This window comes from Lethenteron reissneri, unplaced genomic scaffold, assembly GCF_015708825.2.
Source record: "Lethenteron reissneri isolate LAM-NWPU_2019-01 unplaced genomic scaffold, ASM1570882v1 scaffold_1640, whole genome shotgun sequence".
NCBI classification, from domain to species: domain Eukaryota; kingdom Metazoa; phylum Chordata; class Hyperoartia; order Petromyzontiformes; family Petromyzontidae; genus Lethenteron; species Lethenteron reissneri.
Genome location: NW_026891378.1, coordinates 4,531,961 through 4,559,248, shown reverse-complemented (window position 1 = coordinate 4,559,248; position 27,288 = coordinate 4,531,961). Strand labels below are relative to the sequence as shown.

General features: G+C 47.0%; 1 protein-coding gene across 12 annotated transcripts; it reads left to right on the top strand.

The window, feature by feature from the left end:
• The first annotated feature begins 714 nt into the window (after positions 1-714).
• On the top strand, positions 715-27,002 carry LOC133339148 (oocyte zinc finger protein XlCOF6-like). Of its 12 annotated transcripts, XM_061547273.1 has the most exons (6): positions 731-792; positions 5,281-5,360; positions 13,747-13,887; positions 18,918-18,995; positions 19,894-20,116; positions 20,753-27,001. In XM_061547273.1, the coding sequence occupies exons 5-6, from the start codon at positions 20,021-20,023 to the stop codon at positions 22,625-22,627; spliced, it is 1,971 nt and encodes a 656-aa protein (XP_061403257.1). In that variant the 5' UTR covers positions 731-792; positions 5,281-5,360; positions 13,747-13,887; positions 18,918-18,995; positions 19,894-20,020; the 3' UTR covers positions 22,628-27,001. The 12 variants fall into 12 exon arrangements, with proteins under 12 accessions (XP_061403264.1, XP_061403255.1, XP_061403257.1 ...); XM_061547276.1 differs by lacking the exon at positions 18,918-18,995; XM_061547282.1 differs by lacking the exon at positions 19,894-20,116.
• Positions 27,003-27,288: the final 286 nt, after the last annotated feature.

Genomic DNA, 27,288 nt, shown 5'->3' with positions numbered 1-27,288 from the left:
GTATTACTTACTGTTAGTAGCTCAGCTTATTGGAGAGTATATTTACTATACTGATGATACTATGTAGTTTATACTTTAGTTTTTTTACGTGGTGGTTTAGTTACTGCAGCTACATACTATTCAAATTCCTTCCCTTTTTATTAATGCTACTCTATCCCCTCCCTTTGATGCTGCTAATCTTGCATAATGCACGGGCATAATAATACTTTGAAACCCCCCGCCCACCTCCTACGCATTTCACAAGTAGTACTAATCCCATATCTGCATTTCCCATAAATTGCTAAATTCCTCTTGATATACAAATTCGTTTGTCAAGGTGCTCTTCCCCTTCCAACTCAGATTAAATATACGCTCTAAGCGTGGTGGTGTTTCATTCAGACGCTGTCTCCCCGACAGACTTGGTCTTCACCTGAGGACGGCTGCTTGCGTTGTGGCCGAAACGTCGTGAGAATTATTTTTTTGTTTTATTTTTATTATTTTATTATTTCCCTTTTACGTGACTTTACCGAAAGAACCAAGAAGATGAATCCCTGCAGTCACGAAAGCTTTAAATCGAAATTTAAGGGCCTGCTTCATACATTTAATTTAATCATTAAATCTGTCACGAGTTCATTGTGTCCGGTTCAGCAGCCACGCCCAATCCCTCAATATCAGGGATTGGCTCCTTAACATAATTTATTCGGTGGGAGGGGGTAAACTTGTTAATGACGTCATGCCATCTCCACCGCCGCGTTAATGCGCGTGACGTCACGAAATCCCGGAAAGCTGCTCGCCACTCAACTGAGATCCGAGGTGAGAAGTTCACATCGTGATGGTGGTGGTCGTGGTTTTTGGTGGTGGTGTTCTATGTTTATTGAGGTGCAGCCTCGCTTCTTCTATTGTTCTCCTCGGGATATCAATTGAGTGTAGCAGCGAGAATGGAATCGATGTCCAGGTTGGAACGTTACAAAGTGTGGCCTAGCCATGCTGGCCTTGCCTCCTGCCGTCGCCTGAATTTGCTTTAATTTTTGTTAATTTAAATTTGTCCTCACCTGGCTGACTACTTTAAACCATGTTTTAAACAAAAAATATATATTATTTTGAGCTATATATATTTCAGAAGCGATCTGCCCACAACGAAGTGGCTTGTGTGGAAATTTACAGCAGCCAAATGCTCTAAATGCGACCACGCAGAAAGAGAGACACGCAAACTTCAAATAAACACGCGTCAGCGTCGGGATCCAGCCCACGACCTCCTGTATACCGGGCGATATAGTGAAAATCTCGCCACCGTGGTGCACACTCGTGTGCTTTATCACACTGAGTCTCTTTACTTCAGTTCAGGGGCGTCCTGCCGAGTTGGTTTGGCAGTCAGGGGGAGGAGTGATGCTTATTCGCGTATTCCCGATTGAGTAAACTGGAGGCATTCAGCACTGCAATATTTGGACGATACCAGTCCAGAAGTTTATTTCCCGAGTGAAGTCCATTGAACTAAGAAGCTTATTTTCAAATGCGACTCAGCCGGCAGACATCAAAGCATTTAATTATAATTAAGATAACTCACTGGCCCACTCATCCGTCCACTCACTCGTCTACTCATCCACCCTCCCACCCACCCACTCTATAACTCGCTCATTCATCCATCCACTCGCCAACACAAACACACTCACCTACTCACACACTTTCCCACTCGCCCTCTCACTCGCCCTTCCACTCGCCCAAACTCACTGGCCCACTCACCCACTCACAATCAGAAATGAATTTCACGAGTAGCACCCATTGACCTTAGACGCTATTTTTTAAGGGCGACATGGCGGGCAGACGTCAACGCATTCCAAAATTACAGGTTTACAAAACAAACTTAATAGCAATTATGTTGTAAAATTACATTCCCACTCAAACTTTAGTGATTATTAGTCAGGTTAAACGAGGTTATAGATGGCAGAATTGAGATGCCAAAAGACGATACGTGGTTCCAAACCTTTGGGCAGTGTAATCTGGGAAACTTAATCAGTCATACAGGAACCCCTAGACTCGCACAGAAACCCACAGACTCGCACACAGCCCCATAGACTCACATAGACAATCAGATGCACGTCGCAGATTTTTCGGATTGTCCAATGGTTTAATAACAAGTCAAATAAAGAGCAAATATACGGAAACAATATCCTTGTAAATAAAAATATCATGTGGTTGATACAGACTTGATGTTTATGTTAAATTATACCACAAGAATGTGTGGTTAATGCAAACTTAATACTGCCTTGCAATAGGTATCTGTTTTCAAATTGGACGATGTACTTTATTCATTTCTATTTATTTTTCGTGAATTGCTTACCTTTGCTCTATTTTGCACTCCTATCGTTTTTTGTATGTTAGTTGAACTTCTTTCACACCGTACGTAGCCAACCATGTTTGTTTTTGCAACTTTCTGACCCGCCTCGACTGGACACCTGTGACATTCCTCCAGAAGACAGATTCTGATTTTAAAAATTCTGATCTTAACACCTGTATTATTGCCGAAAAGGTTCAAGCCTTTACTTCTAAAATAGTTGTATCATTATACATTTAAACCATGACACCAGTACACAATGGCCTACTCATGAAACATAACGCGATAAAAAAATACTTTAACATCTATATGGAAGCAAATGGTGCATGTTGGCGTGTATATTTTGCCTGAAATATTCATAATACAATCAAAATTAACATTTGTAAAGTGCTGCATTTCATCTGTGGATCCCACCAATCCGTGCTCTGTATCACAAGTACGAAATATACACATCCTGCAGGGTAAAAAGTCAGAACTGAAGCTTCATTTACCCACTAACTCAATCACTCACTCACTGGATGACCCACTCACTCCCTACTCAATCATACAACTACTCACCTATTCTGTGACCCAATCACTCACCTACTCGCTCAGGTAAACGACAAAACTAGGGGGGGGGGATGAAGACCAGTTTACGGAGGTGAGTTTTAAAGATAGACTTAAATATATCTCTGATTGTCTTACGAATCAGAGTGGCTGCTACATTTTATCAGAGTGGTGAACCCGGAATATTGTGATTGGTGACATTTGCACGGCTCGGGCAACCCAGAGTCTTAAGAGCAGTTTTAGTGCCGGGCATCATGGACTTCCAAAGGAACGTCCTGAGGAAGGGGGGTGATTTTTACACAGGTTGCAATACAGAACATTATTACATCATGGACTAAACCATGATCTCTGCTGGATTGGACGAAAACCTAACGTTCGACCACACTAATTGCCAGATAAGGAATATTCAGCTTGTCAGACCTGCAGAGACGAAGCTTGCAAAGCCCCATTGTGGTTTTAGGCCAGGGCAGTTCTGCACAAATGTCATATAGTAGATCCTTGAAGAACATGGGTTTATTTTTCCACCATACCCAGCCGCCTTTGTCTCCCCGGTGGCGATGTTTACACAACACACCAGGTACTTATTTCAGGCTGAGTCGACTTGGGAAGGCCCAGGGCCAATTCCGATAATCGTCATGGTTTTGGGCGTGAGTGTAAATTGAACTTGGGTCGCTGGGTTCATATCGCGGCACGCTAACCGAAGCACTACCACTCTCCACTCATGCACATACATCGTCATCATTGTAAGTAGAGTATTTCTCTTCTTGGTTCTTTCGGTGAAGTCACGTAGAAGGGAAATAATAAAACATAATAAAATAAAATTCTCACGACGTTTCGGCCACAACGCAAGCAGTTGTCCTCGGGTGAAGAACAGGTCTGTCGGAAAGACGGCGTCTGAATGATATACGAGTGCTTTGGATTACGAACACATTTCCGGAACGAATTATGCTCGCAATCCAATGTTTTACTGTACATAACATGTATGACCAAACTTTGCAGCCATACCTGGCAGCATGAGTCACTCCATAACAGCAGGAGTATCAGCAGCAGTATAACATTTTTTTCAATGCACCTTTAAAGATTAGCACAATATCATCAAAACTCAAGGTCATACTTTGCAGCGGACATCTGGAGCGATGCATTTGATTTTAGGCCACTGCATAGCAGTGGCAGCGGGGGGGGGGGTATAGCTCCTCAAGAGCAGTTTTGAGTGCAGATCTCACAGGTAGTGATCCAAGTTGCAGTTTATTGGCGATAGGATTCCAGACCCTGGGGGCATTAACAGCAGTACAGTACTTATGTCAATTGTTATGCATAATTTTGGTTGCCGTTTACCTAACCCCATTGTTTTGGTTAAGGCTAAAGTATTGAATATCGCCGTTTTGGCTTTCTCGGCATGTTCCAAGAGCGTAACCCCCGCGATATTTAAAGGTCTCCCGTATTTTCTGTTCATCTGCTACAGCATAACGAGTAATTGGGTAGGGGCGGCACAACTATTTCTGGCTATGGGATTTCATCTTGATTTTGGTGGAAAAGTGTTCAGTTTCCAACGTGGGAAATTCGGGTTACGGATCGTCCCGGGTACCTAACCCTACCATAACCCGGGGACTGTTTGTACATTAAGATAGCATCTTCAATAGTTACGTAGTTTTGAGAACCTCACAATGGCCCTACAAAAATGCATTTGGTATGGTTACAATGAGAGGATAATTGATGGCTGGTTATAGTTAGGGGATCGTTACCTGCTGGTCAACCATGTTATGTATGCTTATGATCTGGTAATGGCTACTCAATGCGATGGAGTTAGGGACTCATGTTCTGAACCTGGAGAATTTCATCATGAGGAGGAGCCTTACATATGTTCTAAACATTCCACCTGCTTGCCTTTTAATGGGTAATCAGGCAGTTCTACAGGTGGTGGAGGAGCTCCCATACTTGGTTAATGTGTTCACGACCAGCTCTGGTTTGGCAGCTAAAGTCTCAATTCAAATTACCATATAATTCCTGCATATAGTCCGCATACGCATATAACCCGCAGACGCATATACCCCGCAAAAATAGCGTTTTGTGTAAAACAAATTTCAGAAAGCCCACACCTCCATATACCCCGCATGCATTCATATCTTTAACACCGTTACCGCAGCTTAATTCCATCATTAATACAAAGTTTACATTTGTAATACATTCTACTATCAATTGTTAACATTAAAATCATAACGTGCACAAACAAAACAAACTAATCGGAAACGAGTGAACTTAAACAGTAAATAAGTAACAAAAGTAAATATCCAATATAAGTAACACATAACTGGTAGATAAGTAAGTACAGTTTTAGCACTGGTAGATTGCGCACTGCGCAGACAATAGCGGCACTACAGTAACGCCATTGCCTCGCCCCCAACCCCCTACCTCTCTCCCCCCAGCTCTCCCGTTGCCGCCGCAGATCTTGCTCTGCAACCACCCCCCAACCCCCACCTCTCTCTCCCCAGCTCTCCCGTCGCCGGTAAACAAAGTGCGCCCACTTCAAACATTGTCGTTTCATTGTACAAACAATTCGAATAATTTAAAAGTTGATAACATGTGCAATTTTAGTGTGAGTGGTTTATTCAGCAGTGCTTTAGTCAAAGGTAAGTGTTGCATAGTGGATAGTCTTACTGTAGTGTTTTGAATTACGGACACACTGTTTATTGGCTTTTCCTCAACACGGTCCCTAACACACCCGATAACCTAAGGAGGTACAACCTCTGAACTCGGAGGACCTACTCACGGGTTACCCGCTAACCTAGCGTCCTCCGGCTGGGAGCTAGGGGAGGCTAACTGATCCACCGCTGGCTCGGGGATCCCCGACCACTGGTCACACTGAGCCTCAGCCCTCAGAAGGGCTGCAAGGCTGGGTTCTAGGATCCTGTCTATCCAGGACCTATTCTCCCCTGTCCACTGGGTACACTGAGCCTCACCCCCTAGAAGGGCTGCAAGGCTTGGTCCTGGGTCCTAGCTATCTTCAGCCTGGGCTTCGTGTAGAGAGAACTGCCTCGCGCTCTCAGCGCTTTCCCTTTTATACAGGTTCGTGGCTGGCTCTGTCCAATCCCACGATTCTTTGTGGAACCCTCTTATTGGTCCTTCCCAATCGGCTTGGCACCTTCTGATTGGTCCTTCCCAAATAATTTTTTTGATCCGCTTTTACCTTATCTGACCCCGGCCGTTTCCCCAGGGAGATATCTGCGTTTTGATCCACTTTCACTTCTCCTTGACCCCGGGCGTTTCCCCAGGGAGGTAATGCTGCAGCGCCCCTTTGACACACAGTGGTACTGCAGGTTACCGAATAGGACTATCTCACTCGGGTCGGGACGGGGGCTCAACCAACATCACCCGACTGAGGAGAGCTGCATTTCACGCAAACCTAGCCAGCTCTTGCAGACTTTTATGAGCCCTACCCCTGGCTGTCTCTTCGGCTCCTCTTCAGTCGCTGACCATCCCCGGCTCCCACAAAGACCCCGCTCATGTCACAGGGTCCCCCTTAAGTACCCCTTTACAATCCCCATCACATGAAGTCATCCCACTACCCCATGACATCATCAGGCTACTCCTAAACACCCATCCCCACGCCCACCCCCCCCTTCCCCCGTGAAAAAAAATCAGCCGTCCCGGCTGTCAATTATACCAAGCAGCGCCCCATTGAGGCCGCTGTGTAAGATATGAACCAACAACTACCTGCTGGATCTTCTCTCTGTTTCAAAGAACAAATTTGACCTAAGGTCTTCGCTGATATACCAGCTTCACATTCCCTATTGCCATATAAATACTGGAGGAAGAGCCTTTGCTATTAATGCCCCCAGGGACTGGAATGCTATTGCCAATAAATTGCAAATTGAATCACTACCTATGAGATCTTCACTCAAAACTGATCTAGATAAGTTGTACACCCCTAGCTTGGTGCAGGCAAGACTCCCCGCCAGCCATCTCTCTGGAAGTTGCGCCCCCAGGATACAAGGTTCTTCATAAATCTCGTGCAACCAACAAGCAGGGTGGTGGCTTAGCGGTCGTTTACAATGCACACTTGAAAATTAAAGAGCTCTATCTACCGATAGCTCCTGCCACCTTCGAGGTCCAGTCCGTATCCCTCACTTTTAACGAGTGCTTTTCCATCATTTCCATCTATCGCCCCCCAGATGGCAGCCTCAACACCTTCTTTAACGAGCTTTCGGAATTCCTATATGTGATTCCTAACCCATCTCACAGGCTCATGCTTACAGGTGACTTTAATTGTCCCGGCAATACCCCAGCCTCCATCGATATTCACCTTGAGTCAACTTTGGCCTGCCATAACCTGGTCATCACAAACTCAGGCCCCACCAGAGCTTCCTCAACAAACGTTGAGAGCATGCTCGACCTGGTTCTGGAACCTGACCAGCATCGACGCATCACTGCACTGGGAGTTTTCCAAACTGGTTACTCCGACCACCGCCTCATACTTTTTTCCCTCCAATTTCCCAAGCCAATCACCATCAAATTCACCCGCAACTTGCGTAATTTCAAGGGTATGGAGTTTTCTGCTTTTCGTCACCTCCTTGCAAATTCGCCTTCAATGTTATCCCCATCATCGGATCCAACCGTCTGCGCTCTCCAACTAGAAGCTGACATGAGGGCGGACAAACTAGCTCCATTAAAATCACGAAACGCTAGGCAGTCTTCCCACGACACTCACCGGCTCTCAAGAGATGCCATCATTGCGAAGCGAACCAGGAGGCGCCTTGAAAGTATCACATCCCGCAGTGGTCTACCTGCTGATCGACTTGCTTACAGAGTCGCCTGCAGGAAAACCAACAAACTGATTCTAGACTCACGTTCCTCCTACATTGAGGAACACATCAAAAAAGCAACCGGCAAACCGCGCATTCTATGGAAAACCCTCAGATCTTCTACATCCTGGCAGCACCATGGTGCCTCACCTTAGCGATCTCCTTGCCTCACTGAAACTTGCCACCTCTTTTAATACTTCACCAACAAGCTAATCACTGTTGCAAACTCGTGCACGTCCACCGACACATTGCACCATTGTACCCCGCTCATGGTACCAAAAATTGTAAGCACTAACCCAGACACTCCTCTAATTACGCTAAAGCCGGTGTCTACAAAAGACGTTTTCTCTTTAATTGAATCACTTCAATTGAAGTAATCTCCACTCGACGTGCTCCCAGGTTCCTTGTTCAAGCAATGTGCTCCGGAACTCGCCATCATGATCAGGAACTTCGCAAATGCCTCATTCTCTATGGGGTGTTTTCCGTCCAACCTCAAACCTAGCCTGATTTCTCCCTTGTTAAAGAAACCAAGTCTCGACCCGGATGACCCATCTAGTTATTGTCCCATCACTAACCTCTCGAACCTCTAAACTCCTTGAACGACTAGCCATCGCCTAGCTAAAACCACACATCATCTTCTCCGCAAACTACTGCTGCTTCCAGTCAGCTTACCATCAAAACTATTCCACAGAAACAGCACTCACTAGAGTGCTCGATGACATTTTAACGATCATTGATTCCGGCTCAACTGTTGCACTTGTAAGTCTGGACATTTTGTCAGCCTTCGACACCATCAACCACTCACTCCTTACTTCCCTCCTGAAATCCGACTTCGGTATATGCGGCCCAGCACTCAAATGGATAGTTTCGTACCTTTCTGACCGGCAATCTTCAGTCAGGGTGGGCATGTCCACATCGCCTGAAACAATAGCATTATGCGGGGTTCCCCAGGGCTCTGTACTAGGTCCCCTGCTCTTCACAGCCTACACTTCCCCGATCGGCCAGCTCATTGCAAGCTTCGGTGTTAAGCATCACTCATACGCGGATGACACTATTCTATTCACCGCCATTGATTCTAGCAATGCATCTGGATTCGAGAGGCTCTCAGAATGTACCACCGCCGTGCAACAATGGTTCACTGCACACAACCTAGCCCTTAATCCGAAAAAGTCAGTGGCCATCATGTTAGGTACCAAGCAATGTCTCAATTCATCAGCACTCCCAACACACATACACATCTTCGGTCACAGCATCAGGTTCACCAACTACTTCAGCTACCTCGGTGTCATCCTAGATTAAACTTTATCCTTCGACCGCCAAACCAACCATATCATCAGTTCATGTAACTTTCACCTGAAGGCTCTCAGACACCTATGTCCTCTCATCTCTACTGAAATTGCCAACACATTGGCATGTTGCATAGTTGGGTCTCGCCTTGACTATTGCAACTCCGTCCTAGTCCGGACCTCCGCTGGCAACCTAAAGAAACTTCAAAGACTACAAAACAACCTAGCACGCGTCGTCATTGCCCACACTCATCCCCGTCTCGACTCATTAGCTTGTCTCCGTGCTCTCAACTGGCTACCCATCGCCAGTAGGGTCACATACAAGATCGCCTGCCTCTGCCACAACGCCTTCATATCCGCCTGCCCGCCGTACCTTTCTTCATTATTGACAACTTGCAGCTCAGCACACGGCAGATGCCTGCGCAGCGCGACTCACGACCTCCTCTTGATACCGAGATCCAGGATGGTCATGTCTATGCGCCGCTTCTCGGTGACAGCCCCGACAGTCTGGAACGATATCCCTCTGCAACATTCACAGCATCACCTCAATCGCCTCCTTCAAGAGAGACTTAAAAACGCACCTCTACAATCATGCTTTCGAGCGACTCTGAGCTTGGCTCCGCGCCTCCGAGTTGCGGGCATTACGTCTGAAAATTTGCGCGCATTCCAAATTGAACTATTATTATTATAGCTGCCACTGCTATTCAGTGGCCTAAAATAAAATAAAATGTTTCGCTCCGGATGACCGCTGCAAAGTATCCTTAAGGTGCATTGAAAAATTTGATACTCCGACTGATGTTCCTCACGTTGTGGAGTGACTCATGCAGCCAGCTATGGCTGCAGGGTTTGGTACATGTTGTTTATGTCGTTTATTGTGAAAATTCGGTCACAGTTCCTATGATCACTGTTACATTGCTTTTATGGCTTTATTTTGGTGATTTTGAATGTTTTTTGGTTTGGCCATGTTTGTTTGTTGTAGTACAGAGTTTTACTGATGGCCTTAATCTAAATTGTCTTGTGGTTGTTGTTTAACTTGCATCCCACTGGGATTTTTGCACACAGCGTTGGTGTACGGTGATTTTTTTCTGGAATTTTTGCTGTTTTTTCCCCTGGATTTTCTGTTTGCACTTAGTTACATAGTCACTTTAAGATGTTTTCTTGTTCATGTTTTTGTTTGTTGCGGTTGCACCCAGGTCAAGAGCCCAATGGCTCACAGGGCTATACCTAATAAATGAATTTGAACTTGAACTAGAACAATAATGTTATGGAAGAAGTATGAAGGCAGAGCCATTTGCAGGATAACAAAAGGGATAATAAGGCAGAATGGCAAGTAGGAATGCCTTCATCCCGCGGAGCAAGGCGCTGATGCCATGACGGCGATGGGTGTTTCGCCCCGGACGACAAGGGGCCGCAGGGGGGCGGTCAGCGGAACCGAGCGCCCCGGAAGTGCGTATGAGCCGCCGCTCCACTCCCGCGGGTGGCATCCGGTGTCGGGGCAGGCGGAGCCTCCGTTGGCACCAGCCCCGTCGCCGGGGCCCCAACAGGCAGCGCCTCAGAGGCTACTCGGGGAGGTTCTGTAGGTGCACAGACAAAGTTTATACCCCTATGTCATCTCGGCCGAGGCGGCCCGGCTCGTCCGACACATCAATCACCGGCTGTTCAGGAAGTGCTAGAGGAATAACCAGGACTAGGTGGCACATCTTTTTAGCCTAGACGGGTGAACAATCTAGTGTCGGCGACCGAAGCGGATGCGAACACACTATGGCCGTCGGACCTCCACAACCTCAACAGGGCCCTGCCAAGGGCGATATAATTTTGGGGATGTCCCCACGGGCACCTGTGGACAATGCAGTCACGCCTTTTGACCCTTTTTCCACAGAAGCCCAGAGCCCTGATGCTTCGGCAGATGAATCATCTACGGCCACCTGTCGTGCATCACACAGTCTGTCGAGTTGCAATCTTCATTGGAGCGGGCACAGCAGATCTCTTATTTGTGGACCCTAGGTCAAGTTGGACATGCATCGGGGGCTCAGGTTCCCTCCCGTACATTAAATAAAAGGGCTGTCAATAATTGTTCGGGAGCACCCTTATCCAGGACGTAACCTTGCACAAAGGCCTCGGTGATGGACGAGGCCGACTGGTCTATCAAGGGCCATGCCATAGGCCAACGTGTGAGGTACTCGACCCCGACTAGGAGATACTTGTGGCCCCGTTGGGAGGTTGGAAATGAGCCCAAAATGTCTAGGGCCACAAGCTTGTTAAACTGAGAAACCCGGATGGACTGCAGCGGGGCCCAATCACGGCCAACTGGGGCCTTCCGCCGTGTGCAATTGTGGCAGCCCTTCAATAGCAGCGTCACGTCACCTTCCATACCCGGCCAAGGGTTAACAAGGTGTTATGGTAACCGAGGTGCATAAGTTTCTCGTGAACTGCTCGGGCCGGTTTCACTCGTAGGGCAGTGGGCACGACTACACAATATATCTCCAGCTCCGTATCCCAACGCATGAGAAGGCCTTCGTGCACAGCGACGACCGAGGCGGCCGGCGGAGCGGAACTCCGGGCATTCGGCCCAACACGGCGTCGCAGCCTGAGCAGAGAGGAATCCTCCATCTGCATCCTTGACCATTTTTCCCGAAGAAGACCAAGGCCAAAATCTGCAGGCAATGACACCTGGAGGGGAGGCCGGTATCGATCGTCGCAACCAACTGGGCCGCGGTGTCAACGGGGGCCCTGCAGCGACCCGAACCCATGGTGCACGTATACCTGCTATCCGCAGGCAACCTGGACAGGATATCCGCATTACCATGCTGCACCCCTTTCCTGTGGATGACGTCAAAGGTATATTCTTGCAGTACTTCGAGCCAGCGGGACAGCTGACCCAAGGGCTGATCTATTTGCAGGGAATATTGCAGGGCCGCATGATCTGTCCTAACGGTGAACTGCCTACCATACAAATAGGGCCTGTACAATTGCACAAAAAACACAATGGCAAGCAGCTCCCTCCGAGTCACACAGTATCGCTGTTCTGTGGAGGACAAAACGCGACTGCCGAATGCCATGACCCTTTCAACACCATCGACTACCTGGGCCAAGACAGCCCCAATGCCCGTGTAGCTGGCGTCAGTGTCGAGCACATAGGTGGCGCATCCGCCAGGGATGCTCGAAGCGCCACAAATTCAGCTTCCTCCTCAGTGCCCCAATGAAACTTATGTCCCTTTGCGGACAGTGCGTGCAGTGGCTTCGTGACCGTGGCAAAATCGCGCACAAAGCGGCGATAGTACGAGGCGAAGCCAATGAAACTGCGTACCTCAGCGACAGATGTGGGAGTCGGCCACGCCCAAACGCAAGCTGTCTTTTCGGGATTTGTGGCGACACCTGACGTGCTAGCAACATGGCCCAAATATTTCACTGATGTTTGAATTTCAATCAAAGACCGACTCCAGGCGGCGCAAGTGTTTTGTCAAATGTACGGCTGAAAACAAATCACGTCGTCTAAGTAAATTAAGCAAGATTCCCATTGGAGACCCGCCAAAACCATCTCCATGAGGCGTTGGAAGGTGGCCGGGGCCGAATGGAGGCCCATAGGAAGCCGATTGAATTGGAACAGCCCCTGGGGTGTGTGGAACACTGTCTTGAGTCTAGAGGCCTCATCCAACGGCAACTGCCAGAAGCCCGAAAGCAAATCTAGGGTCGAAAAGAACTACGCACCCGCGAGGCCATCGAGGGAGTCATCCATGCGAGGAAGGGGATAGGCATCAGCCACCAAAATCTTGTTTAATTCATGAAAATCGAAGCAGAAACGGTGACTCCCGTCCTGTTTCTTGACCAACACAATAGGAGCGCCCCACGGGCTAGTAGGAGAGATAATGTCTGCCACCAACATCTCGTCAACGGCCAAGCGGACATGATCCTTTTCCTTAGGGCTGAAACAATGTGAATTAAGCCGAATGGGGGGCGAATTTCCTGTGTTACTGTGATGTTCCAATACGTACATGCGTTCGATATCGAATTTGCTTTTACTGAACACATCGGTGAACCGTTCAATAAGCGCACGGAGTCGTTGACGCTGTTCGAGGGATAGGGCAGTTTTTTGACACAACGCATCAATCCATGATGTGTCGGGAAGAAATATCAGCCTACTTGGCAATTGCTAACAATTCAAAGCTCGCGCGCAAGGGAGAATAACCGATCCAGAGCCAGCGAGTCAATTGCCGCTCTCTCCATATTGGGGTAGGCCGATCGAGCCAGCGCCAGCAAGGAGCAGTGGAAGGCGAGAGGAGTTTCTATTTCCTCTCGCCTCTGCAATGAGAAGGTGGCTCAAAAATAGTGGCCATCTGGGCCTACGCCATAGGGAGTGTCGCCCTATCCTCTGGGGGGATTGATTTAAACGCGGCCAATGCCCAATCATCAAATGCCGTGGGTAACACCTTGAGTGCCTCGTCCATGGCCCATCTGACCGAAGTGTACGCCGCGTCGAAGCGATCTTGAAACGCGATGAATGGGCGCACAGGTGGCAGGCGATGAAGCTTGTGGCCGCCGGCGGTGGTCACCAACGCGGGCGCATCTCCCGGTGCACATGCCAGCCCCGCAACAGGCGCTGCAACGCCGCCCGGTTGCTGAAGCGCATCAACAATGGCGTCTGGTTGCGGAGTCGCACGGAAAATGGCGCCTGTATGTGGAGTTGCGTAAAAAATGGCGCCAGGTTGGTGCGGTACGTCCCGCGAAACAATGGCGCCCGGTTGCAGAGTCTCGTTCGTTGAGAAATTGGCACCGATTTGGAATGTGGCGGGCGGCGCAATGGCAGGAACCCGGCGATCCTGCTCCGAAAGGGTGCCGGGTGCGCCCAGCTGCACACCCACCTCGGACATTGTGGCGACGAGCTGCGCGGCCGACTGGAGCAGCTGCCCGAGCTCGTTCGAGAGGATCTGCCAGGTCTCCGGCGGCGGTGAGTAACGACCCACGGACGCCATCTCCTCTTGCTCCGGTTGGCCCGGCTCCACGGGGCGCATCTCCGGGGCCACAGACCCTGGGGATGTTGCGGGATTTTCCATGCTCTCTTCCTCACCGGATAGCACCACAGGCAGGGGTCTTCCTCCTCGCCGCGGACTTTGACATGGCGGCGAAGGCAGGACCATTTCTGGCACCAGTTGTGTAGTGCACGACGACTCGGATGCAGAACTTCTGGTAAGGGCTTTCGCCGGTTTATTAAACACACGGTAGCACTACACACCAGAGATAGGTGTCCCTATACTTGGTCCTAGCTCAGCTATGTCTAGGGCTCTCTCAATCGGGTCGGGACGGAGGCTCAACCAACACCGCCTGACCGAGGAGAGCAGCACTTCACGCAAACCTAGCCGGCTCTTGCAGACTATTATGAGCCCTACCCCTGGCTGTCTCTTCATCAGCCGCTCACCATCCCTGGCTCCCACGACGACCCCGCTCACGTCACTGGGGTCCCCCTTAAGTACCCCTTTACAATCCCCGTCACATGACGTCATCCCATTACCCCATGACGTCATCAGGCTACTCATGAATCCCGCATGCTCAGAAACTGCATGCTCAAGCAGCGTAAGTTCAGATATGAGGGACTAAACGGGTATGGCATGGGCTAGAGAAGAGATTGGAAGATGTGGAGGTGATCGGACTTGCCAATGACTGGTACCAGGAGTATAAAGATCGACCTCTGTGGAGGAGGCCCATGAAGGATGCTGCAGGGTAGTTGGAGGCATTCGTACTGCAACAACGAGGTCAGAGGAGTGACACATAAATGGGTGGAACACTGGATGTCTAAAATGCAGCAAGTTGGCACAGTGCGTAGCACAGGTGGTGTATCTGCCAGTGATCTTAGTCATCCCTTGACATGTTGTATATGTCGGGTCTTGAAAAATTTATAATAAAAAATAAAATTTAAGTGAAATAAAATTTAAGGTATGTTGTTATGACATTTAGGCTCGGAAATGTTGTCAAGGGTTGTATTATCAATCGGGATAATACAATGAATTGTGTAAAGTTATGCAAGCGTGATGTAAGTATGCTAAATTAAGCTTGGCTTCGTTGTCTAGGGCTGTATTATCAATCGGGATAATACAATTATTCTCGCTTTATCATTTACTGATTATGTTCTAGTGTGTTTATGTCAGGTCTCCAAACTCAAATCTCACCGCAGGATACAGTTCTTATAATTAAGATTATTACGCATGAACTTAGGAGGGCACCACTCAGACACTTCTGTGTTAAGCAACTTTAATTTCTAAACAAAAACATGACACTCTAATATGCAAACTCTTATGCTTGGAATTGTCAACACAGTACTCCTGAAGATGTTCTCCTCATTGATCCGTACATTTAACCCTCAATGATTACGTTTGTTAAACTGGGTAACAGAACAATCGTTTAATTCCTCAGCGTAAAAGCGAGCAGACACGGTGATTGGAAAAAGTCTTTAAAAATTAATGTGACGATATTCATACGAACGGCAATAAAGAAACATCTCCCGAAGGCAAAAATAGACCTCAATGAATTCATCGGTAAGATTATGCAATTAACGAAATGTCTTGGAACAATGGTGTGCGGCAGTTTCAGCAAATGTTTATCAAATTGGCTCGGGCTTCAATAAATTTGCGGGCAAGATTATGTGATCAAAATAATGATTTTAAAACGATAGTCTCCCTGTGAGTGTGTAGATTCATAATGTGTAGGTTTCTAAACGTTAAGTTTCATCAATGAATTCATTGGTAATATTATGCAATTAACAAAAAGAACGACTAAAATACTTCTAAATGACTGTATCCACGTAACTCAATGGGCAACAATGTTCATCATCAGCTAATAGTTGACGCACTCTTATCATTAGTCTTCTTATTATTCCCGATATGTGCGTTATGTGCGTGTTGGTGGTTTGTCTTCTTGTTCAACTCTGTTGTGTTAAGCAGATGCCGGGCGATGCGTTGTGAGTGTGGGGGAGGGTCATACACACAGCTTCCTCGCTCTCTCTCGCTTGGCGGCAGCTGTAGCTGCTTGTCCACTGCTGGATGAAGAGTCGGTACGACGCTCGCCGTCGGCGGTGCGCGATGATTCCGTCGTCAGATAGCGCCCGCAGCTCGTCCGCTGGTCACCGTTCCTCACTCTTGTCTTGGTTCCCAGCTGGTGCTGGTCGGTGTGTGTGGGTCGAACCCACGGCGCTCTCACCGGCGCTCTCCTCTTCCTCACGGGCAGCTGGTCAGGCTCTTTCCCCTGCTGGATGAGCTGAGTCCGCACAACGCTTGTCTTTGAAGGTGCACGATAGCGCTCGCCGCTTGTCCGCTGGCAGCTGACACCCTTGCTCGGTGACACTGGTGGTGCTGCTGCGCTCTTTTTCCGGCTCCATGCTCTCTGGCGATGCCCGGTTGCGCGTGCAGCTGCTTCTCTGCGATGCTGGCTTGGTCGATGCTTGGCGCTTTCCTCCCTTTCTCCCGGTTGATTGCAGACGTTGCTCGTCACTCTTTCTCTCGGGCTGCAGCTGCTCGTGGGAGCTGGCACTCACTCTCAAAACTTGTAAATTGTATTCGCACACCTCTTACACAACTGTGAAAGCTTAGTACAATACAAATTATCGCAATCCTTTACTTTGCAAGTGACGCAAAACGTCAGGATAAATGTAGAATAAAACTTTCAGCGATACTCTGTCGGTCCATGCCGAACTCAGCACCGAGCATCACCTCACCTCTCTTCTCTGCGAGACACAACACCCATTGTTGATCTTGAGGCCATGCCCCGGAGTCTGCCCGTCGCAGTACTGGCTCTTTGCGTTGACTTCGTAGACTCGTGGCTTCTGCTGATGCAGCTCGTTAACGGGGGCAGGTTCCCGGAGCCTGCCGATCGCAGCACTGAATTGTGTGTGTCGTGTCCCTGTTTATATCTGAAATCTCTGCTGTCGGCTCGCCTTCTCACAAAGGACTGGAATCCCTTTGATTTCGCTCTTTGCTGTGGGGGCAGTTGTTCATCCGGGGTACGTGTGTATGTATGTGTATGTCCTTATTTATTAAGCAATATGTTAAGTTTCACCCTGGCCTGGTTTCTATGTCCCCCTCCTCAAGCCATATTTTCATCCGTGGAAAACAGATGCCCCAAATTACCCTTGATATGTTTTCCTAGTTTTTCAACTTTGTAATAATTATTCTGGAGGGTGGGGTTCCCCATGTCCAGTCGCATTCACCCCCCCCCCCCTCTCTCGCTGTGGGGTGTTACATTTTCTTCTCTCTCACAGAGAGGTGCGCTGGCCTTTGAAGTTTTGTACCGTTTGGAAAAAAATATTATTTTACCTTTTTTTGCTTGATACCGTACCACTTTTGTAGTTCTGATTCTGTAAGTGACTCAAAGTATGTTTGTAGCAGTGTTTACAGTACTTCCATCGTGGTTTGGAGTTCCTTCATGGTGTTTAATTTTTTATTTTAAGAGGAGATGCCCTCTGAATGCGTATGCATTTTTTTAATATCACGTGCTTCTGGGAGACGAAGGTGGTTGGGAGGTTCTCTCTCTATGGGATACATTTTATCTTGGTTATGTGTGATTGACCTGTTTCGCCTTTTTTATTCTTCTTGGATGACCCTAGGTCTAATACTTCATAATTATTATTTGGTTTATGTTTATCCAGAATTCATTCTTTGGTTCTTTTGGTAAAGTCACGTAGAAGAAGAAGAATAAAAATAAGGTGAATAACATTATGGTTAAAATAATATTTGAGAAATAATAACCCGCTAATGTAGATTTTAGCCTGGTTTTTAATCGGAGTGAGTGTGTTGGCAGTCTATGATGTCCACTTAATATTGTCGCTAACTTTTGGACTTTTACGGTATAAAAAAAAAATCAGTTATAATATCCGTTTTCCCTGCTATGTGCCTGTGTTTTACCGTTCTGGAGATTTGTTTGTGAACTGTCCAAAACGTTCGGGGGAGGTCGTGTCATATGGTCATCTGACCACAACCTGGAGATTTTCCAGTTCGTCGTTAACCTCCCTTTGCCCCGGAGTTTATTATTTAATGGTTATTTTATGGCCTCCTCCCTCGACTTGCTTTCAATGCGGTAAGGCAGCTCCTGTGTGAGGGGAGGGGGGTTCGCATCACCCCCTTTTGTCCCTAGCGACAGCGCGATTGATTATTAAAAAATAAATATTGGCAGAATTATTCTTGATATAAATTTTTGTAAAAAGGCCTATATATACAACAGACACCTGGATCATTCCCATGACCTACTGGCAAGTGCTCCACACTTACATCGCCTCAATTCGCACCTATCATGGCATGACCACTGTGATGATGTAACTACCAATTAGTGGTGAATGGTGGCTGTTTTCTTTTGTTCGTTCGGTAAAATCACGTAGGTAGAAATAAAACAAATCACGTGTCATCTATGTATCTCTTCCACAAGGAATGACGTAGGGTGGATGTCTGGATAGCAACTGTTTAAAATTTCATGGAGAAATTGATCATGGAGAAATTCGAAACAGATGACATCTTGTTGTTCGCAGGACTTTATCAGGAACTATTATGACTTTGTTTACATTTATTTTACACTTTCCGTCGCCGCAAAGTGTATTGGTAGTCTATAATGTAGACTGTAGCCTGCTTTTTAACTTCAATGAGCATACTGGTGCTCTCTAATGTAGACGTATTCCTGCTTCTTCAATGCATTTCACTTGCTTCGTTTGCTCACGTCACGCTATTTACTTACATGTAGTATTGCGATGGTGATTTCTATGTAAATAAGTTGCAGTTTCTTTGGTATAGCTGATTACATTTGGTGTTTCATTTTGTTACGTTGTTGGAAAAAACTATTTAAAAATTGGCATACTGCAGCTTTTCTTTCAACATTCTCCTCATGCAGAGAGAACTATTTCTCTTTTTGGTATTGTTTTTACGCACTGACATAATAAAATGCAGTCCTTATTTATTTAGTTAAATACCAAATTACTGCTGTTTTCGTGTGTGTATTTATTAGTTAGCAGGTACTGGAACCTACCAACTCACATGCGTTCGGTGGGGCGGAGGGGGGAATTTTCTTTCTTGTGGACACAAGGTAAAACACACACATTTGCAGCTCCCTTTAAACCTTTATTACCTTTGCTGTTTACTCATTACCATTACTGTTCTTTATTAAATGATAGGGTTTTACCAATGTTTTATGATAGTTAATGTAAGTAACACGATTTTTCTCCACCAATACTAAGAGCTACTTTAAAAAAAAATCAAAAATGGCTATTATTGCGACCACGTCTTTATGCGAGGGAATCACACTTATGCAGTACGTTTTCTATTTGAAAATAGATACATTTCTAAATATCATTGTCCTGCTTACAACAAACTACTTTGAGGGGAATAATAGCCTTTTTCTGTACTCATTAGGCATAAGCAGCCACCGACTATCACTTACTGGACAGGGCCTAACAAATATACTGAATGCTATTATGTCTTCATTCTAGCATATTTACACTTGCCCCCTCAGTACGGGGGTTGAACAGTGACATTATGTCAATTATGCTTAATTGGTGCGCATCTCCTCATAGTTACAGGTAGGATAAGTTGTTTTTTATTCATTGACTTTCATTTGTTTACCGCTTTTTCTCGTGCTAAATATTTGCACAAAAATGGTGGAACACCATCGCCCTCGTTCTTAATTACTTATTACACAGATAGAAAACTATTATTTAAAAACTTAGTAAATATGAAAATAATAATGTTTGTGTACACGTCCATGTGTGCATGTTAGTCCATATATGTGTGTGCGTCGTGTGTGTGGGTGGATGTGTGTGTGTGTGCGTCAATGTGTGTGTGTGACAGTCACTGTGTTTGTATGTGTAAGTCCATATGTGTGTATGTGTGTTAGTTCATGTGTGTGCGTGTAAGTCCATGTATGTGTAGAGTCATAAATAGCGTCCATACGGTGTATACACCTAATGCAACTACGAATGCTACAGGAGGGTGCACGTACCTCTGGAGGGAGCCAGCGGAGACGTGGCGGAGAAGCAGGCCCTGCTTGGCAGGGTCCCGTCGCAGAGGGAGAGAGGGGACGTGTCGGCTCAGGGGAGTTAAGGGGGCCCGGAAATGAGGGCCCGAGGACATGTGACGCTGGCTCCGGTTCCGTCTCGAGAGACCGAGGAGGGGGCGTGGCCAGGGGCAGAGCAAGGCCACAAGCTGACGGTGCGGCGACTTGGGGAGTCGGGGGGCGTCGGTCGTCGGGGACTCGCTAATACGGAAAACCCTCTTTTGGGGGTCTAGTGTAACCCCGAGTGTGTTATCCCTAGCCCAGGAAGTGGAAATAAATCGTGGTGCCTCCAGACCTCAGTGTGTGCTTCGTCCGATACACACTACATATGTTTAACTCCATGTGTCTGTGTGTGTAACTTCATATGTCTGTGTGTGCGTAAGTCCATGTATGTGCGTAAGTCCACGTGTGTGCGTAAGTCCTGAGTCGATTCGTTTATGTGTAAGTTGATGTGTTAGTGCGTGTGGGTCCATGTCTGTGTAAGTCGATGTGTGTTTGTGTCTTTTTCGCCTGGGCAATGCCGGGTACTTCCTGCTAGTGTTAAATATACTAGGGCCTCCAGGCATTAAACTGACCACTTGCCTGTTATGCCAGGCCAAGAGCTGATCGTCAATAGAAGCAAGTGCCTTAAAACAGCCTGTGTGATGAATTGGGGGTGATTTTTTTTCTTCTCGTTAATGTTTGAGTGTTCTTGTCTACGTAATATGTGAATATCACGTGTGACTGTGTATATATATTTGCATTTCTATGCTGACATACATTGCGTGGATATTACTGTTTTCTGTCTGCAGCTGCCAGTTCTTCTGCCACTTGGCTGTACAGAATTGGTCATGGAGCGAAGACAATCAGCAGGAGAAAAACCCTTCAAGTGCACTGTGTGTGGGAAGGCGTTTGCACATCCATCACTTCTTCAAAGACACCAGAGAAGTCACACAGGAGAGACACCCTTCAAGTGCACTGTGTGTGGGAAGGCGTTTGCAGAGGCATCACATCTTAAAAGACACCAGAGAATACACACAGGAGAAACACCCTTCAAGTGCATTGTGTGTGGAAAGGCCTTTGCACAGTCATCACATCTTAAAACACACCAAAGAATACACACAGGAGAAAAACCCTTCAAGTGTACTTTGTGTGGCAAGGCATTTGCACATTCATCAATTCTTCAGGGCCACCAGAGAACACACACAGGAGAAAAACCATTCAAGTGCACTGTGTGTGGGAAGGCATTTGCACATTCATCATTTCTTAAAAGACACCAGAGAATACACACAGGAGAAACACCCTTCAAGTGCACTGTGTGTGGAAAGGCCTTTGCACAGTCATCACATCTTAAAACACACGAGAGAAAACACACAGGAGAGACACCCTTCAAGTGCACTGTGTGTGGGAAGGCATTTGCAGAGTCATCACATCTTAAAAGACACCAGAGAATACACACAGGAGAAACACCCTTCAAGTGCACTATGTGTGGGAAGGGCTTTGCACAGTCATCAGGTCTTAAAACACACCAGAGAATACACACAGGAGAAAAACCCTTCAAGTGTACTTTGTGTGGCAAGGCATTTGCACATTCATCAATTCTCCAGGGCCACCAGAGAACACACACGGGAGAGAAACCCTTCAAGTGCACTGTGTGTGGGAAAGCATTTGCAGAGTCATCACATCTTAAAATACACCAGAGATGTCACACAGGAGAGACACCCTTCAAGTGCACTGTGTGTGGGAAGGCCTTTGCAAAGTCATCACATCTTAAAACACACCAGAGAATACACACAGGAGAAAAACCCTTCAAGTGCACTGTGTGTGGGAAGGCGTTTGCACATTCATCACTTCTTAAAAGACACCAGAGAATACACACAGGAGAAACACCCTTCAAGTGCACTTTGTGTGGGAAGGCCTTTGCAATGTCATCGCATTTTAAAGCACACCAGAGAAAACACACAGGAGAGACACCCTTCAAGTGCACTATGTGTGGGAAGGCGTTTGCATATTCATCAATTCTTCAGGGCCACCAGAGAACACACACGAGAGAGAAACCCTTCAAGTGCACTGTGTGTGGGAAGGAATTTTCACTGTCAACATATCTTAAACAACACCAGCGAACGCACACGGGAGAGAAACCCTTCAAGTGCACTGTGTGTGGGAAGGATTTTTCACTGTCAACATATCTTAAAAAACACCAGAGAACACACACAGGAGAAAAACCCTTAAAGTGCACTGTGTATGGGGGGAAGGGTTTTCGACAGTTAGGGGATCGAAACAAGCATCAAACCATTCATCAGGAAATTAATCTGAAATCGGCTTGTGAAAGTCAAAGTGCTGCAATGAGTCCATCACTCATGAAACAAGAACTAGAAAAACATTTGGGATATGAAACGTGGCCAGGAGTGAAGGCAAAATGTCAAGAAGTGAAAATGAAATTTGAATCAGTGAAAGTGAAGACTGAAGAAGTGATGGTAAAGAGTGAAGTGATAGTGAAATGTGAGGTAGAAGATTCGACTCCAAAATCCGACCTTCACGTCGATGGAGGTAGCGTGAAGCTGGAAGAGACTGTGGACGCTGAGGCAGAGCGAGGCAACTCCCAGCAATTTGTGGATGTGGAGGTGTGGGTGGATTTTTTAGGCAATACTGAGTCAAATGGAGACCAAGTAGATGTATATCATTGACCTAAAGATAAACAAGTTCCATTTCATTCACAGGACTTTTCCATAAGAGTTTTTTTGGGTTAGATCGCGCAAATATATAGATTTTTCATTAAAACCTACCACCACCCGACAGCCATCTAGTAAGGGTTGTCACGTGAACATGCCAATTCGTCACTAGTAAAGCACACCCGTGTGTTGGAGAGCCAAGCCACAGCATTTACAATCTGAGTACGACGTTTCGCCAGTAATTACAGCTAGCTTCATCAGGTGACAGCCAGATGTTTGCCTTTCTCATTACAAGGGTTTAACCTCCAAGTAGTCAATAGAGGCAGTGTGGAGCTGGAGGAGGCTGTGGACTGAGAGAGTGAAATGACACCCAGCAGTTTGTGGAGGTGCACTTTTTGCAGGATGCAGAGTAGGAGCGGCCAGCATGTGTGGACTTGGAGGTTGGGTAGATCTGTAAGCAGGAGCGGGAGACAAAAAAGCTTCGTATCATTAAACATCGACACGAGTCTGCCAGTAGGGTGGAACGATGATTGATGTGTAACCCCAGTCGGGTAATTTGTCGCTAATCTTTCGAATCTGACAAATTTTGACCCTGACACCATGAATGGTGAACATCCACTTAATCAGATGGTGCATATTTTTGGTCAATATTGCTGCGGTAATCATGATGGCTGCCGGACAGATGTGAACTGTGAACCTTTTAACAAATATCAACCGTGCTATCACTTGGCTTCTTTCATTCTAAGAATGCATGCAGGTGTAGGCATCCATTCAGAGATCAGTGTACAGTAAATGTGATGTAATGTGATGCAGTATATTTCAATGCAATAATTCAATGTTGGCGATGTGTCTCTTGATTATTTAGAGTTATAAATTTAACACATTATTCTGAGCATATACAACAAAAGCTCTTATCCAGCATCCATGGAGAATCGAGGGTGCCAGTTCATTAAATGTGCCGGTTATCTGAGAGGTATACTTTATGGTTCAGCAAAATTCTCAAATGTAAAAACATTTTTTAATGAAGAAATTAAGCATACATTTTAACTATGATATTCAAAATAATTAACTCTTTTACAGAGGTACTCACCAGTCATTTGTACAGGATTTTAATTTATTGTAGAGAAGCAGATTGCAGTGTACAGTAGTGCAGTACCGTATGTACAAGTGTAGTGAGTTCAAGAAGACGTAGACGACGTAGTCGGAGGCACACTTATTTATTATAACTTTACACTCAACACAGGCCAATGTATACAACACTTGAAGGGGTAACGGCCCCTTCACCCATCTAACAGGGAGACCCCACTAACACTAGCCCGGCTAGCCTGCTCCCAGGTCCTCCACTCGAGAGCTAGGGGAGGCTAGCTGATCCAGCTCTGGCCAAGCTAGGATCTCGGCACCCTTAGCCAACCAGACCGACTCTTACAAGAGCATCGGCTCTGGGCTCTCGGGGCCACGCCACTGGCTTGCCCCGGTCGGTCCTTAGAAGGACAGCGAGCCAGGGGAGTCCCAGGGCCTATCTAGTCGGTCTTCACTCTTCGCTGGTTAAGCTGAATACTCCACCCCGAGCCCACCGGCTCTCTCTGCCTTATATAGCAGCTCCCCCCCGAGGAGTGGGGCCGTGGGGGATCACAGCGCCGTTACAGCCCCCCAGGGCTAACCGATGCGGACGTGGATGTAGGCACCCTTACGCGTGCGGGCGTAACCACACCTTGTGTGTTTGTCCTCCCGTAACACCCCTACACAAGTACAGTGAAACAATTAGGTTCGGCAGCCCACAACACGATCGCAATGGAAGATTGCAGATTATTGCAATTGCGACTCCATTCGCGCCACCACTCAGCAAAGTCATAAAGAACGCTGCAAGATACCAGAATTTTTCTCGATATGTGAAGTAATATTTATTTTGCCGCTTAACAGATGCCGGTTAATAGAGCATTCCGTACGGAAAAGTACGTGATAGCAGAGATTTTGCTGTAAGTACCATTTGGTATTAAACGGTCAAAAATGGAAAGTCCTAAATAGACGAACGTTTGTTTTGATTGTAACCTGTGCGGAACATTTACGTGACTGCTGTTGTTCATGTGATACAGGGTCAAAAGCATTGTTTGTAGCTTAGGAACCATATCGCTCAATTCATTATCTTCTAAATTACGAATATAGTACACACAAGGGAAAACACTGAAATGTTGCATAAAGGAGATATTTTTACACAACGCTAATTATGTTGTGTTATCTTACCTATAAACATGATTTTTTTGTCTGCCTGTGTCTGCGTACGCCTATCCTCGTAACGCTTTCAACTGACAAACTATTGGGTTTACGTTTTAACAAAGTACACATACAACAAACTAAGCCCCCCTCACGAAAACTGCTATTTGTTTTTGCCATTGGGCCAATGTAAGCTAATAAGATCACACCTTATAACAATGTACACTGATCGTAATGATAACTTTGAGCGTATGCTTTGCATCTGCGCATGCATAGAAACGCTAACTCACTGTTGCCCCGAGCAACGTAAGCAAGCTTTTTGAATGGCGACGGGAGGGAGGTTCTCCTTTGCGTTAAACAAAGGCAAAAAAAGCACAGTTACTGCTGCACAAGCACACGCTGAGGTAAATCCTGAACAGTGTGATGTGTCCCCCCCACCCCAATGTGCCTTTACTACAATAGTCAGTAGATACTACTAGAGTGATTAGATACTTCTAGATTGGAAGCTTTCGTGACTGCAAGGATTCATACTCTTAGGTTTTTTTGGTAAAGTCACGTAGGTAAAAAATAAAATTAAAAGTTAATAAAAGTAATAATCGAAATAAAATAATAAATCACGAGGTTTCGGAGGCAACACAAGTCTCCGTCATCAGGTGGGACCGTCACAGCTAAAATTACTGCATCAAGTGAGGAAAATTCCAAAAGACCAGCCCTTAAATACAAGTTAAGGGGGGAGGAGCTTATCTGAATGTGGTAACCAGGGAATGGAACGTGGGGGTGGTGGGCGGGGCTACAAGAGAAATTGGTCAACGTCGACCTGTGCAAGAAAACGGAGCTACAAGAGAAATTGGTCAACGTCGACCTGTGCAAGAAAACAATCGGTGTACCTAAACCGATGTTGGTTGAGAATCCAAATACAAAAAAGCAGTACTCTGTGGCAATTCCTTGCGGCGCTGGTGAAGGCTGCAATCCCCTACTCTGTCGGTCAGACTCACTTGGCTTCCCTCTGCTCGCATGCAGCACCATGGCCCCAGTGGCCCACTGATGGCACTGCATGGTGTGTTCGCCTTTGCGTCTGTTTCAACGGCACTTGGCGCTATGCGCCGTAGTGATCCATTTAACATCACTACATCACTCCCCCCCCCCCCCCTTTTAAAATTCAGCCGTCCCAGCTGACACCCATTCCCTGTATAGCGGGACAAACTTCCCGAATACACATACAAAGCAATGAACAGCAACACAATAGGAACCTCCCACGTGAGTCAACCTGAACAAACAACAACAATTCAACACAGCAACAACAACAAAAAATACCCCGACGCACCTTAATGACCCACCCTGGACAATGTACAATACTCGATGACCGCCGACCTGCCGCCACCCATGAGCCCCGAAAGGGCCCAGTTCGACCGGCACCCGCAGCCTTGCTCGTGGCTGCGGCCTTGTGTTGGGCGGCGTCGAAATAAATAGGACGACCGGGTGAGTTATATAAAAGTCACAGTTTTAGAGCGAGTTCTCGTCGCCGGGCCCCCAGGCGGGACAAGGGCAGGTTTACCAGGGACCTCGGGGACGACTTGAAGAAGGCCTAACGGGCGCGGCCCCTCCCGTACAAGAGATGGGTAAAGAGGGGAAGCGGATGTCAGCCACTCCCCTCCTCGCTGGATGGCTTTCCGACGGTGTGACGGGCAGCTCCGAGGTCATCAAGTGCTGGATTCCTGTGGGCGAAAGAACAGAAATCTGCTGAGGCACAACTTCGGTGGTCGCACGCCCGGGCTATTCGGGCACATCCGACACCCGGCCTTCGGGCAGTGGGGATGAAACATCAGTAAAAGGCGGAAAATACAGTTTCAATCACGACGGGTGTACATACCATCGTCTGCGACCAACCTGAATCCGAACACATTGGGGCCTCTTGACCTCTATCACCTCGACCGGGCCCTGCCACGGTCTATATAACTTGGGAGACGGGCCCACAGGCACTTGAGGACAGTGCAGCCAAGCCCTCTCGCCGACATTCCACGGCTTTGGTCGTGCCTGCTTTCACTACAGCAGTGCATACTGACTTTGGTGGGACCTGCTTTCACTAGAGCAGTGCATACCGACTTTGGTCGTACCTGTTTTCACTACAGCAGTGCATACTGACTGGTGGTAACTGCTTTCACTACAGCAGTGCTTACTGAATGTGGTGGTATCCTGCTATGACTACAGCAGTGCATACTGATTGTGGTGGTACCTGCTATCACTACAACAGTGCATAATGACTGATGATACTTGCATCAACTACAGCAGTGCATACCCACTGTGGTGGTAGCTGCTTTCACGACAGCAGTGCATACTAACTGGTGGTATCCTGCTATGATTACAGCAGTGCATACCAACTGTGGTGTGACCTGCTATCACTACTGCAGTGCATACCGACTGGTGGTACCTGCATTCACGACAGCAGTGCATACCAACTGTGGTGT